A 15,725-nucleotide genomic window follows, 5' to 3' on the forward strand; every position below is an offset into this window, starting at 1 on the left:
CAACACGGCAAGGTATTGCTCTACAGTTTTGTTGAAGAGGACTTCGTATAAATCAGAATTTATTTTATTTTAAATGGTTTTCATGATGATAATTAATGAACTCTGAATTGCATAAAGGTCTTCAGTAGTTCCTGTACAAATTAGTCTAATATTGTAACACTTGTCAGCTTACTTTAGCTGGGGTGTAAGTCTTGAGGAACTGCAGCACTGAGATATCTATCTGATTTGGCTTAAGACTGGAAGCAGTGAAGGATGAAGAGTGCTACAAGATGTTTATGTTACACAACAGGGAGTGAGACGGTGTCTCTCTCGGAGGCTACAGAGAGAATGCTGTCCCGGCGGGTTTGTTCACACGGCTCTGCGGGCAAAAAGGATTAGGGCTGTCAGCCAGGAGCTGTGTGGGGGTGTAGGACCACACAGCACTGAGCGTTCATGAGAGCACTTGGCCATCACACAGCCCTTTCACACACCTCCGTACCCGTAAGAGAAGATAAACCTTCAGAGGCCAAGAGGTGGGGTGATAATTGAGAACAAAAAGAGGAATGAAGAAATGAAAATGCAGTCTTGGCTAGGAAAGGAAGTGCTTAAGGCTGATGAACAACGCTGTAAAAGAGTGAGATGTAACAGAGTTTAGAAGATGTTACAGGAGACAGAACAGCAGACAGAGATTTCTGATCCTAGGGCACAGGGCTTCACTGGGAAATGTTTTCTCAGTACAAACCCTCCCCAGGGGTGGCATCTGCTCATGGGACCTCTCAGAGTGACGTAACTGTTGCTTAGCACATCGAAGAATCAAACTGTGAGTTTTGCTGCTGACCAAACTGTCGCCAGTATCAGGCCCACGATGAACCAGAGCAGAAGGTTAATGACAGTTCATGTCCCGTGTATATCTAAGGTGAAGTATAAACTTGAAGGACAGGAAAACCTAAGCGTATTTTCACAGTCTTTCAGTTTAAGCCTGTGGAAGGTTTTAGGTGTTAACCTGTCTCTTGATAAAAACTGTGTAAGGAGATAATTTTTAAAATACTGATGACCATCTCTTCCTACTTTGAATCAAAAATATTTGCTATTGAATAGACTCTGCCATAGGTATTCTATTTACATACAGTTAATGTATTCTCTACAGTAAGTTAGAGCAATAATCTACTTACAGTGAGCAATAATCCATTACACACAATTCAAAACTAGCCTTTCTTAGATATGGTTATGTACTTATCGTCCCTGTATAAAACATTCATTATAATTATCAGTATTTTAGGAATAATTAAAGCAACTTTGTCTTTTTATTTAACAGGAAAAACAGGGAACAGTTTTTATATTGTATGAAGATCAGAAACGACACAGATTGGGAATGATGTAAGTATCATACACATCATCTGTAAGTAAGAGTGGGCAGGAAGGCCCCACAGAGGGATCTGGACAGGTTGGATCGATGGGCCGAGACCAACGGCGTGAGGTTCAACAAGAACAAGGGCTGGGTCTTACACTTGGGCCACAACAACCCCTTGCAGCGCTACAGGCTGGGGGAAGAGTGGTTAGAAAGAGCCCTGGGGGTGCTGATCGACAGGCGGCTGAACATGGGCCAGCAGTGTGCCCAGGTGGCCAAGAAGGCCAATGGCATCCTGGCCTCTATTAGGACTAGTGTAGCCAGCTGGTCTGGGGAAGGGATCGTCCCTCTGTACTCGGCACTGCTGAGGCCGCACATTGAATCCTGAAATCTGAAAGTGTTCCACAAGCCACTGACCTCTCCTAACAGCCCCACTGATGCTGAAAGGTGAGCTCTTTCCTTCCCTGACCCCAGCTATGGAGTCCTCCTCCTTCCTGACCGTCCTTTTGCATTGCCTCTGGTACTTCGACACCTCTCCAGGAGCTGATTCAGCTCCATAACTCAGCAGAAAGCTTATTTTTATTGAATTATTTTTCTGTAAGGCTAAGATAGAATCAGCCCATAGAGGGGTATATAGTGAGTATGAGAGTTGGGCAATGGGGAGGAACTGAAGAGAGGAGAAGGACCTGCCCTTTTCAGAGTCAGTGCACTGTTGGATTGGCTTGTCCCTGTTGGTGTGATTTCACTGTTAGGCACATACCTTAGGAAATAGAGTCACAGAATCAATCAGGTTGGAAGAGACCTCAGGGATCATCGAGTCCAACCATTGCCCTGACACCACCATGGCAACTAGACCATGGCACTAAGTGCCATGGCCAGCCTTTTCTTAAACCCCTCCAGAGATGGTGACTCCACCACCTCCCTGGGCAGCCCCTTCCAATGGCTAATGACCCTTGCTGAGAAGAAATGCTTCCTAATGTCCAACCTGACCCTCCCCTGGCCAAGCTTGAGGCTGTGTCCTCTTGTCCTAGCGCTGGTTGCCTGGGAGAAGAGGCCGACTCCCACTTCACTACAACCTCCCTTCAGGTAGTTGTAGACTGCACTAAGGTCACCTCTGAGCCTCCTCTTCTCCAGGCTAAACACCCCCAGCTCCCTCAGCCGTTCCTCGGAGGTCAGACCCTCCAGACCCAGTCTTGCTAACGTAAGGACCCAGAGTCCTTACGTTAGCAAGACTGCATCCTACCTACATTCTTGCTGACTCCTTTGGAACAGTACATCAGTGGTTGCTCTCCTGGTAAGAAACGTAACACCACCTCTTGGATCATCAGCTGGAACTGGCAGTTAATAATCTATTACCCAAATACTCTCAAAGATATTTCCCATACATTCTGATTCCAGATTTGTCTTCCATCAGATTTTCAATGCAATTTCAATCTTAATTTGGAAATATTTTCAAGGATGTAACAGTTTGAGCTTATAAAATCACTGAAGTACCTGAAACATCTACGTGAATTATCATCCCTTTTACTACATTGGAGATCTATTGTCAGTTCCAGTCAGTAAATGAGGGTACATCCTGTACTGAGATCTGTGTGTACCACTGAGAAACAAAAGCCTCAACAGCTATAACAATCTAATGCTGATACTGCTGAAATTTCCCCCTCAGATGTCTTTCACAAATTGTAAGCAGAAGCAACAGCTCTTCTGAACTAATCCAGGTGTTTAAAGTGTGCGACTGTCTCAGTCCTAACTCAACAGCAGCCTCTTGGAGTAGCTGAAACCTTACTGCTTACTTCTGCTAAGTTGATTAATAAAAATTATTTATTGCACAAATCCTTCCTGTTGACAAGTTAAAATGGAGCCTCATCTTTCATATCTCCCTGAAGATTGCCACCTTGTGAGATTGAAAATACTCATTAAATTCCATCACCAGACAGGCACAAATGAGAGGGCGATTGTTTTTAAGCATGTGAAGGGAATCATTGGGAAACTCATTTGTTTGGATATCATTAACAGAACAATCGGAGAGGATCTCCAGGGGGTCCTCATGACCTTTGCTCGCAATCTCTTCATCATCCATCAAGAAATATCAGCACCTAATATGCAAGGCGAGACCAATTTTAAGGTGAGGTGTTAATTAACTAACGATCCTGGTTAATTTCTGTACAAGGGCTGAAAATACCTCATGCTGTATCATAAACAAGTGCTAAACCATTCCCTTTTTATTGTTAGCAGTATGTATTTTACAGTGTCTAGGTCAACATAGTAAGTCTCCCAATGAACCTGTTAGTTAAATTTTAAGTTTGAAACTTTTTCTTTGAAAAGAGACGTACTTTAGCGTGAAATTATTTGTAATGTAACGCTCCTGATTGTCCTTTGTAAGAGTGAAGGAGCTCTTGGCACTGCCTCAGACAGCTCTGTCACAATTGCTTTATTTTAAAGGGACACCATCAAGGTAGGAATCTTAAATTAAAAACAAACTTCTCAGTTTATAATAGCTCCTTAGATTATTAACACTGATTTCTTTTAAGCAGGCAGCCACTGAGTACTTAATCCATTAGTTCACATCTTTCACCCCGCCATCAATGTCACGAGTCAATTTTGTTCCCAATTTTCTCTGTTCTTTGGATGTGCCCGCAGCGCCCATCCCCGCGTGCCAGGGGATGCTCTGGGGTGGCGCGGGGGGAGGCAGGACAAAGGAGTGTTCCCCCAGGAGCTCCCACCTTCACTCGGAAGCTCCTTTGTGCCGACCTTGCTGGCAAAAGGAGACAGTGCAGCAATAATGAATCTAACCCCGTGCCCTGAAACAAGCACTCCTTACAATGCTGCTTTTTGCTTCCAGAGAATAGCTAAACTTCCCAGAGGGAGTTCTTTTGCTAAACTCTATCACCTTCAACTCTATAAAAGTTTCTAGATCCTGTCTGCATGTGTTTTGTAGAAAGGTGAAGGGCAGCACTGTGTTACAGGTCTGTATCTTAAATCACATAATATAATTTATATCAGATTCTTTCCACTGTTAACTCTGACTATATTTTCCTCTGACCAGCAGTGTGTGAAATGACAGTTCTAGAGAAGATATAAATAAATTTCAACATCTTACAGAATAAACAAACCAACCAACCCCCTTTTTTTCAATATGAGTGAAAAGCAACCGTTGAAAGAAAACATAAAAGGGAAATCTTCATAGTGAGTTAACAATGATTTACATATGTGAAATAGAACACCTGTTAGTTAATTAGAAGTACTAATTGCAACGAATGGTATTTTTTATTTACCTGAGATTTTTACATCTTCACTAATAATTCCCCCAAAGTAATAGTAAATTTAATTGGTGCATCATGTCCTGTGTAACACTGGTTACCTTCTCAAGGCAAGTACTACCAGCTGTGCATTTTGGCTGCTAGATTTCATTATAATGCCCATTAAATAACTTGTATTCCTTGAATCTGTTGCAGATGGCAATTCAAGATATTGAAGCAATTCTAGGAATTACAGCAGAAAACAAACCGAAACTGGAAGAAGAGCAACCTTCGAAAGCAGATGCTCTGAAAGAATAGTTAACGGAAAATGTTTAAGTGCTTTATTCTTTATGCTTCTGGAAACGCCTTCTCATCTGGAGGAACAGGTTTGGTTTTCCCTCTGCGTTGGGATGTGAAGTAATATTAACTGAGACAGTGCATTTCCATGGTTTCCAAGTGCAGTGTTTAGAATATCCCTTCTTTCCCAAAAATCAACTGTTGTAAAGCAGAGTATCATGATAAATGACCCTGATGTTCATAGTGTCATTCCTGGAGGACAGTATCAGCAGTTCAGATTCCTCTTCAGAACACACTGTCCTTACTGTTTTCATTCTGCTATTCCTTTTGTTACCCACAGGTTTTTGCAGCAGTTGTTTTATGTCCACTTTCAAATTATCAAAAAAAATAGCAATGGCACTAGTTCAGCAACAGATTCTGAGAGGACCATCAGAATGATACCTGTACTGTGAATCCCAGTATAACATGGCCATCAGGTAGATTCTGTATTTCGGATACTGCTGACTTCTTTTGTCAGAATTGCTGTGCACTGTTATGTTAAAGGACAACAGTTAGTGTTTGTAAAGTTATCTTTGTCCTAATCTCATCCCAACAGACAACACATTCTGAATTTCACTATAGCAGAGTGCATCTTCTCCACTGGGTGGGCACTACTGTCCCAAGCATGGCAAGTCTACAGTCTACAACTACCTGAAGGGAGGTTGTAGTGGAGTGGGAGTCGGCCTCTTCTCCCAGGCAACCAGCGCTAGGACAAGAGGACACAGCCTCAAGCTTCACCAGGGGAGGTTCAGGTTGGACATTAGGAAGCATTTCTTCTCAGCAAGGGTCATTAGCCATTGGAAGGGGCTGCCCAGGGAGGTGGTGGAGTCACCATCTCTGGAGGGGTTTAAGAAAAGACTGGACATGGCACTTAGTGCCCTGGTCTAGTTGCCATGGTGGTGTCAGGGCAATGGTTGGACTCGATGATCCCAGAGGGCTCTTCCAACCTCATTGATTCTGTGATTCTGTGAAGTATCTCTGAGGTTACTTCCCAAAAAGCTCAGGCAAAACCACTTTTTATGACAAATAATGTGACCAAGCAGTTGCAGCACATCAGAGCGCAGTTTTTCTGATGCCCGAGTCTTTAATCCGTTAAACATTATCTTTTGTGTTAGCCTTTTTCTCTGCTACCTTGATCACCGAAGTCATTCATTTCAGGTAAGAATGTTTGCATAAATGCTGATCCTTGTTTCAAAGAAAAGTCTAAAAGAATATTTTTGTTTAATTCTTGTTGTGTTTTGTCCCTTTCTTACACATCATCTCAATATGGTCCTGGGTTTGGATCTACTAGAGCCCACACAGGTTTTTCTAATGTGAAATTTAGCCACTGAATGAACTTCCTGGAAGTCATTATTGTTTATGGTTAGAAATGAAAGCAACAGAGGTATTTTTGGCTGTGGCAGGTACAACAATGATCCCTCACTTGCCAAGAAATAATATGCCAAGAAGCATAATTGCTTATTAGTTCTTCCAAAAAGATGAGATATATTTGTTCTCTGTTTTGCTTTGAGGGGCTGCAGAACAGTACACTGTGCTGACTTTTTCCTCACTGCATTTATAACGCACTCCCTCCTATTTTACTCCTAGGAAGCTCTTTGTAGTTGTCTCACCCAAGCTACGTAATGTCCCAGTGTAGTGAGTAGAAGCAATATCCTGGGGGAAATGGAGGCATAGGAGAACATGGCAGTATCAGCCTCGGAGTCAGCTCGTTTCTTAAGGGTTAAGGAAAAGCAAGCCTTGATCCAAGCCAGAACAACATAAGGTCTGAGAGGCTCATTAGTTCACTGGCACTTAATAGACTGCAGTGTCCTAGGAGTAAATGAAACCTGCACTTCCTGATGTCTTTGTTCTATTCTGACAAAAGAAAACTGTACCTGTTTCTGCAGGGAACAAGCGATCTGAAAGTTCCCATGGTGAGAGAGATTTCTCAGTATGTGCAAAGTGTGAAATGTATTTTGAGGGAAAAAAAAAGTTTTTAATTACTATTAACACTTCTGAGCGTTGAGCTGATGGAAGGATTGAAACTGCTTTACAGTCTCTCACATTCAACTCCCATGCTGCTGGTGCCAAAAATGTATTTTTTAGCAGTACAGCAGATATAAAATGAAATTACAATCTTTTAAAAAAAAAAAAGGAAGAAATATAGTTATGATTCTCCTGTTCACACAACTGGATTATTTATTCCCACTCACTAAAGGAATAACAGAGTTCTTGAACTGTAGCTTGAATTTTGGAACATGATCCTGCGTGGGAAGAAAACAGAGCAAGTGGGAATCGGAAGATAAAAGGTGGCCAAGGTGTGGCTGCTCGTCAGAAATGGCCACAGAATTCTGCAGCTAAGGACAGCAAAAGCCCAAGCTGGTTCCCCAGCTGCAAGGTGTAGTGGAATGCTTGTGGAAGGAGATGAGGGGCAGTGGGGTTTGGCATCAGAAGTTGCAGACAATTAAAATAAAGGTTTCGTGCTCCTGATGGACCAGAGCTGCAAATGAAGATGTGCATTCAGCCGACAGCACTTCATGGACCTCGTTTTTGCAAGAACATACTGTCTGCAGCACGTGTGCTACCCATTTCGGGTCGTTCTCCTGAGAGAACTTTACCTGGAGCCAATACTGGAAACTGGGTCTCCCTTTTTAGATCTTTGGGTTTAAAGCCCTGCAGAAAAAGGGCATTCAGCCCAAGTTTCCACATTTAGATTAAGTACCTTCAATCGTTGACAGCCTTCGTGAGTGTAATTTAATATATCACCTCGACTGAAGAATGGTTAGACTGGTTTTTAGCTTCATCACAAAGATGTGCATTTCAGATGGTCTAGTTGCCATGGTGGTGTCAGGGCAATGGTTGGACTCGATGAGCCCAGAGCGCTCTTCAAACCTCATTGATTCTGTGGTGTAAAAATGATCAGACTATACCAGAATGCAATGAACACAGAGACCTGAACTGTGCAACCAAGTATTATTAACAGAAGACATCTGGAAGAATGCTTCATCATCCTTCCAGCCTCATCTTTAGGATGTTGGGTCATGATTGTTGCACACTTTTGAAGCATGCAATGTTTTGCTGTGCGTTTGTAAATACAGATGCTACTTCATTCCACTTGTAGTACATGTTGTGTAAGTAGAGGTGCATCTATGGTCTCTTAACCAGTGTGAGGTTATGCTGCCAGAGGCTCAAGCATTTTTCCCTTCTTCTTGCACTTTCAACAATAAGAGCAACACAAAGTTAACTGCAAAATATCTTGAAATAAGTACTTTTAAAAATCAAAGTAATTGTCATATGTCCACTTTATAGGCAGTAGCTTTATAGGAGATAATTTTGACCATGAAACGTAACAGCAGAACATCAGTCAAGGTGTAATACATTAGTTCAACCCTTCACCATAGTGAAGGTTCAAGCCAGAACTTCACCACAGTATCAGATTCCAAATTCTTCTCTATCCTCAGTCACTGCCACCACTAATAAAGTAATATATTAAAGCTAACTATATGCTCTATTAATTATAGGAAGGTGAACTTGAGTCAGATTTGTGACTATGATTAATAATTACTGGTTCTACACACATGTAGTACATTACAGTAAATAAACAGGGTACATTGTTGGGTAGTAATTGATTAATTAGCACATTCATACTACATAGCTCAATGGTTTAAGATTGCTGAGTTTGAGATATTGCTTGCAATTATTAAAAGGAAAAATCTGGTCCCATTTCTCAGTTACTCTTCTGTACAGTCTTTTTTTCCTTAAATAGAATGTTTAATGGTTCAAAACCCTAGCTTTTATTTAGAAAAATTGTATCATGGACCATTGGTTATGATTTTTAAATATTTCTCTTCAAAGGGGTCTAACGCTTTCAAAGAACTATTTTTTACCAGACATCACTGTCAAATTTCACCAAGTAAAATCAACGCAGCTTAATATGTTTTTTCCTGAGTGCACATTAACCTGGTTGATAATGCTGCTGTGAGACGCGCCCGAAACACCCAGGGCGCTCCCCTCAGCACGCTGTAAACAAAACCATTTCTAAAACTTGTTAATTGTACAATTCGCTGTGATATTCCCACTTGCTCTAATGAGCTTTAACGTGCGCCTCTGTACGGCCGGCCCCGCTCTCGGCCTGTGCCGGGCAGGACCCGCTCCCCTCGCTTCGCGGGGCTGCCCCGGCCCCCTCAGCGCCGGGGGCTGCGGCGCGGGCTTCCGCGCGTCTCCCCCTGCCCGCATCCTCCCCGCAGGGCGCCGCACCCTTCAGACTGCCCCTACAGACGAGGGTCGGCCCCGCCGCTCCCACGGGCTCGGCCCGCTCCACAGCCCAGTCCCCATGGCCACCGCCGCCGCGACCCCGCCGCGGCCGCCCCTTCCCGCCCTCCGGCGCACGCGCCGAGGTGGCGCACGCGCGGCGGCTGCAGGCTGCGGGCGCGGGGTGGTTGCGGGGGTGCGGCCCTGCGGGATGCGGGCGGTGAGGCGGCTGCACGAGGCAGCGGTGGGGCTGCTGCTGTGGCGGGGAACGGCGGCGCCTCGTCCCGCCGCCTCGGAGGTGCTGAGCCAGCACCTGCGGCAGCGCGGCCTGCCCCACTGGACCTCCTACTGCGTCAAGTACAGCGCCGTGCGCAACGACCAGTTCGGCCTCTCCCACTTCAACTGGCGGGTGAACGGCGCCAACTACCACATCCTGCGCACCGGCTGCTTCCCCTTCATCAAGTACCACTGCTCCCGCGCCGCCCCGCAGGACCTGGCGCTGCAGAACGCCGCCTTCACCGCCCTCAAGGTCCTCAACGCCGGTGAGTCGCGCCCCGGGCCGGCTCTGCGGCCTCCCCGCGGCTTACCGCGCCGGCTGCGAGGCGGGCGGGAGGGCCGGCGGCGGGCAGGGGGACGCGGGGCGTGAGGGAGGAGCGGCGCTCGCCGGCGGAGCCGCGGCCCCTCGAGGCGGGACGGGCCCCGGGCAGCGCCTCACCGCTCCGCTCCCCCTGAGGCGAGCGAAGGTGCGTGAGGCGCCTCGTCCTCCGGCCCCGCCGGCGCAAGGAAACGCGAATGATAAAATGCCCGAGCGTTCAGCAGCTGTGAGGGCGCAGAGCTGTAAATCGATACTCTTCGGGCTCTCGCCGAGTTCGTGTGTCTCTGTCCGGTTGTGAGAGAGAAAAATTAAAGCGCCTTAAAGCAAGCACCAGAGCGCCTGGTATTTAAATGGCTCACATCAGTTAGTGTGGATCATTTTCCATCTAAAAATCTATGTTCTGCTACCGTGGATGAACTTCTGCCCTCTCAGCAATTACACGAGCGTTACAGAAAGCAAAACAGTTTGTTCTTTAGTGCCTGGCTAATTTTTTGAATGTTACAGACAGTGTTTGATGTAGAGGAGGACTTGGACTACGCTTGATCCTAAAGTGCTGCTGCAATATAAATGCTTATAAATAAAAATGCTCTATCAGCACCTTATTAATATAAAAATGGATATAGATAAGTTTTGAAATACATTGTTATTCAAAACTTAGTATACAGATACAAAACTTACATGGTGACAGTCGCATAATTAATTTCATCACTTTCTTGTTTTCATATTTTATTTAAAAAATAAATCTCTTGAGCTTTGCAAGTCCTCAGTGACTTTTTACAAAACACATCTGCTAGTCTTCATTTTTTGATCTTTCCAACTGACATAGTGAGAAAATGTAATCGCTAAGATTGGCTTCTTAATAATAACTTCAGATCTGATTTTATTTTTCCCTCCACGCAGTCAGACCTTTTATCTGCCCCATCTTTCTTGCAGCTGCCCTGCGTGTTTCATATTTAAATGATTGGCAAGCATAAAAAAGTCAGCTCATCTCCCTCTTCTGAGAATCTCGCTGAAGCACTTGGGTAACTTTAAGCACGTTAAATTCCGTGTTTCTGTGCCTTACTGAATTCAGCGCCTAAATCCATCTCCATTTTCCCCCTATATTAACTAAAATATTGTTGTCTGTAATAATTAGTAACTCCGCAGCGCTAAAAATGATGGCAGTTTTTATATATACACCTTTCTACTCATCCCAGTTTTGTTGGGAGTTGGTAGTCTTGGCTACTGATCTGATTTTCCCAAGAGCAGCTTCATGTTGATCTGTGAAGTCGCTGCCTATTTTCCTTCCTATCTTTATTCTGATACATAAACTCTGAACTGATAACTAAGTGGATGTCCAGGGAGTTTGTTTTTTAGTGTTTGTGTATATATGTATTTTTAATCAGTAGAAATCAGGCTGTAGACGTGACCATGTTTCACTTCTTTCATACCGCTATCCTCCCCATTTTCTTTTTCCATTAATTCCTGCGGATTGGTGCTTTTTTAAGCTGCTCTCTGATTCTTGTGTGCTTGATACACAAGAAGGGTGTTATGTACTGATAGCTGCTTGTAAGCATTTCAGTAAAGTTAAAATGTTAATAAGGCAGCTTTTACAGGAATGCTTTTCCTCTAATTTCATTTTGGAGTCATTATTCTTTATGGTTTTAATTTTCCTGGCTTTCTATCTTTGTATGTAACATATTTTTGTCTTTTCTTAGGCATCCCAACTTTACTATATGGAATTGGCTCCTGGTTCTTTGTCAGTGTCACAGAGACTGTTCATACGAGTCATGGCCCAGTTACTATTTATTTTCTAAATAAAGAAGATGAAGGCGCAATGTACTGAAATCGTGCCCTCAAGTACCTGGCATTTGGTGGGTTTCTGTGTTACAGCTGCTACAAATACCTACTCCCTTTGACTAAAAAGGACTGAAGGCAACTGTTTGGTGTTTTACAGTGCATTCTTTAACATGTTGTCTTCAGGAAGCTTCATGGACTTTTTGGTCATACGAGATTTATTTTTGCAGAAGTCAGTAAAGTTGAAAAAGGAGAAGCCTTAGGAGAAGAATTAATATTTCTAAGGGTATTAGAATTTATGGAAGTTAGTGACTAGTGCTGCTGAACAAACTTGAGATAATTTAGAGAGATACATCTACCAATTTAGAGAACTGAACTGTGTGGGCAAGAAAACTGTGAATACACTAGACGTTTTCAGAACATCTCTGAAAAGATTAAGCTGCTTAGGTTTAGACTCTTGACTAGATGTTTCATAAAGCTTTAATTGTCGCAGTTGCAAGCGTGTTTGAATGAATCCATGGCACTGACTATTCACAATTGCCTGGAAGATGCTTTGGAAAAATACCACCCCAAGAAGTTAAAAATGGCTGTATCACATTTCTTCAAAAGCTATTTCAATAAAATATCTAAAATATGGTTTATGCTTGTATCTCTTGCAATTCTTGAACTCTAGATATCTGCATTATTATTTTTTTTTTCTTTCGGTTGCTTTATGGGTAAGTAACAAAACCTAAGTAATATAGATTTAGTCCCCTGCACTAATTTACAAATTGCTGATATTTTTAGTTAATACAGGAGGATGAGAAGAATACTACCCTATTTTTTTTGGTGCAAAATAGCAGATTTCTCCAGCTGTAACTGAGCACAGCTGTAACAGGCACATACAGTGATGGAATGACTTAAATTCAGTTGGAAAACTGGGCAAAGAAAAAGCTTTTAGGGAATTATTTGGGTAGTGGAAATATGGAATTATTGGATAGTAAGCTCAAACAAGAGAAACACCTGCACAGGATATATTACTGGTGCTTAGTTTCAGAGCCAGCAAATAATGCTGTCTGTTCCAAATCCCATGTCTAGTGATGCAAGCTGATCATTCCAATTTTCCTAAGGAGGAAGATAAATGTAAAATGGGTAGGTACTGTTTTTGGAGGATAATCACTATTCCTAAATAAATGATTATCAAGCTATAACTACTGTATAATTTAATTTAAATACTTTTTTACATAATTCTGGATAATAGAACTGTTTCCCACTTAATGAAGCAACACACATGGTTTTTCTAAAAGCAACACTAAATAACACTTTAATCAGAAATCAGTTTGATTTTTGGAGAATATTCTTGACAAAAGTTAAATGGGTCTCAAAGAGGCAGTATTACAAGAAGCCTCATTAATAATAAAAATGACTGTTAGCATTTTTCTAGAACTGATTTTCACTGTATTGGCTGAAGTTAAATAACTGCAGCTCATAAGTTTAAAGTCAAATACTGCTCATTCATTGCCACGCATCTCGTCAATATCTTGCTGTAAAGGTTTAGTCTCAACGCGAGGTTGATAAAATGGTTTTTAATTACCAGACTATAAATACAGCTCTTCATTGGAGTTGCACCTCCACTCCCTGCAGCTTGTTTGATTTCTGATAATGTGTACTGCTGACTTTGCTTACCTGTTTTTCAATAACTGCAGGCAACGTGACTCCTTGTCCATACAGTGATGGGCAAGTCTCCTTAGAGAACATCTTTGACAAACTACCCTATTGATTGCTGCAATTCTGTGCTGCTTGCAGCATTAAATAGAGACTTGATTTCTTGTTCAATGATCTCGCTGTGTAACAATTAAGCAGATGTAATATTTTCTTGTATTACATGAAAATCAATAGACCTCTTGCTCTTATGAAGTTGATCATGCTAAAGGATGAACTAGAAGATGTCTGAGGGCAGAGTGCAAATATAGTATCCTTCATTAAGGCTTGTAAGTGACCTGTTATGGTACTTAAGAGGGAAAATATGCTAGTTATAAGGGATAACGCTCGAGTTATTAAATCATGACAAAAATAATTTTCAAGTATGAATATAAGCCTACTTGGTTGTCTTCAACCAAAGGTAAAATACTTTATCTGGCTTTCATTCTCTTTTTGTGATAAATGCCTACTTCTTAGTGTCTTCTTTATCACTTACCTTAAGTTTTGGCCTGAATGCAAGATGGAAATGTTGAGGGCCAAGAAGATCCATACCATCTTTTCTTCTCAGCAAGGGTCATTAGACATTGGAATGGGCTGCCCAGGGAGGTGGTGGAGTCACCATCTCTGGAGGGGTTTAAGAAAAGGCTGGACATGGCACTTAGTGCCCTGGTCTAGTTGCCATGGTGGTGTCAGGGCAATGGTTGGACTCGATGAGCCCAGAGGGCTCTTCCAACCTCATTGATTCTGTGATCTTGTCTCAGAAATCTCTGTAAGGCTCAGGGGAATGTGGAAATGGCAAGCAAGGCTGAGCGTGCAGCGTGTAGCTCTCAGATGAACTCTCGCTGCTTTACCTTTCTCATCCCCATCCCCATAAACTCTTGCCTTGTAGCTGTCGGCTCCTAACGGGACAATCCAGCTCGAGGAGAGCAGGGTCTCCTGTTGTGGAGAAGTCCAAATGCTTGAACTAAAGAGTGTCCCTGAAGTGGGCTTTAAAGATGAGCTTCTAGCAGTTTAATGGTTCACAGATGCTTTATTTGCATATGTGGCACCTAACTGCTGTCTCGTGCCTGTCAGGTCCTTTGGGGTTGTCTTGTAATCCCGTTGCTTCGAAAGACAAACTTGTAGGCAACCAAACTTTGTTAATTCCTCTGGTCCAGAATAATTTCTTTGTAATTATTTTAATCAGCAGCTTCCTTTTTGTATGTATTTTTTATATGCAACATATACTAATGTTGACACATATTTTTTTATAGATGATTGAACTACAAAATGACCCTTCTAACTTCTTATGGATTTGATCTGCACCGTTTCCATTTGAAAAAAAGTGTAGTTTATCTTTTAAGTCTTGTCTTAATTGTCTCTGTACTGTATTCAAGAATGATGTTTAAATGAGTGAGAGATGACATAAAAAAGGCAGAGAGCTTTGTTTCACCTCACTTAACAACTACTTCAGATAAATGAAACCTTAGTCTAAACCCAGAGGATCAGGTAGCTACTTCTTGTAGCAAGTCTTTTTAAATAGTAATGACTAGTGGGGGCATCTTCACCTAAACGAGCGCTTAGCATTACATCTTGCCTAGGTCAATGGTCTCAGGTATCCGAGTTAAACTGTGTTACTGTAAATTAATGGAAAATGTAACTGCGCTTTGCTGAAAGATCAATGTCCAATAAAGGCTGCACAATCAAATCTTGTTGCAATGATTGAGGTCCTTAATTGCCTTTCAAAGATAAGGTGGTAATCAACATAGGTTTAACTGATCTTTTTTACCAGTTCAATTACATGCTAATGACTACAGCCAAGTCAGGATCTTTAACTACTTATACTTATTAAATCTTATGTTTGTTGTGAAAAATTACTTAAGCCACACAATCGATAAAACCCAGGTCTTAATTACTATATTTCACTTTTATACGTTTTTGTATGTTTGACAAATGTTTCGCTAGAGGCTGTGTAGCACTAATGGTAGTACCCCAAGAAATATTGTTCTCTGTTATTGTCTGCTCCTCCAAATTATGATAACACACGGGTGTTTTTATGTTTGTTTTAATGAAGTTTTGTGACTAATAATGCAAACATGTTCCAAGCAGCTCATTGTACTTAAATACCATTTTTACATATAATAGCACTCCTTTTATCACTAGAAGATGTACTACTTGCTAACCTTCAGGTGGACAGTTTCAACTTGAAGTTCTTTTTTCCCAATGTAAATTACTACTAGATTTAGACACTAGTAAGGATTGGTATTCCCAGTTGTTTATGATTAGTACTCTCACATTGTCTCAAAAATAAGTTGCTGTGTCCCCTTGTTGATCACCTTTCTTTCCCTGGAGCGATATCCAGTGCTTTTCTCCAGTCTTCAGAGGAACCTGGAGCCAACTGACCTTTCACTGACTCAAGCAGAAGTTAGATGTGTTCTCACCTTGCTTTGTGTGGTTGACCTACCATAATTCTGAGTGCGTAGCAGCACTAGGTAGAATCTTTCACGTTTTTCCTTGATCTTTGTTTCTACATGCAAAAGTTGGTGGGCAAGAACAGATCTGC

At 42.3% G+C, this 15,725-nt stretch overlaps 2 protein-coding genes across 2 annotated transcripts in view; both read left to right on the top strand.

Annotated features, from left to right (window-relative positions):
• IQCH (IQ motif containing H) overlaps positions 1-4,884 on the top strand; it is a 65,843-nt gene extending 60,959 nt beyond the window's left edge. The window contains exons 19-21 of the mRNA XM_068410569.1: positions 1,295-1,356; positions 3,344-3,452; positions 4,783-4,884. Coding sequence (XP_068266670.1) covers positions 1,295-1,356; positions 3,344-3,452; positions 4,783-4,884 — 273 coding nt within the window. The remainder of the gene's footprint in view (positions 1-1,294; positions 1,357-3,343; positions 3,453-4,782) is intronic.
• A 4,403-nt stretch (positions 4,885-9,287) lies between these two features.
• On the top strand, positions 9,288-12,142 carry C11H15orf61 (chromosome 11 C15orf61 homolog). Its single transcript, XM_068410652.1, has 2 exons — positions 9,288-9,674; positions 11,425-12,142. The coding sequence occupies exons 1-2, from the start codon at positions 9,344-9,346 to the stop codon at positions 11,550-11,552; spliced, it is 459 nt and encodes a 152-aa protein (XP_068266753.1). The 5' UTR covers positions 9,288-9,343; the 3' UTR covers positions 11,553-12,142.
• Positions 12,143-15,725: the final 3,583 nt, after the last annotated feature.

This window comes from Nyctibius grandis, chromosome 11 (genome assembly GCF_013368605.1).
Source record: "Nyctibius grandis isolate bNycGra1 chromosome 11, bNycGra1.pri, whole genome shotgun sequence".
Classification (NCBI taxonomy): Eukaryota; Metazoa; Chordata; class Aves; order Nyctibiiformes; family Nyctibiidae; genus Nyctibius; species Nyctibius grandis.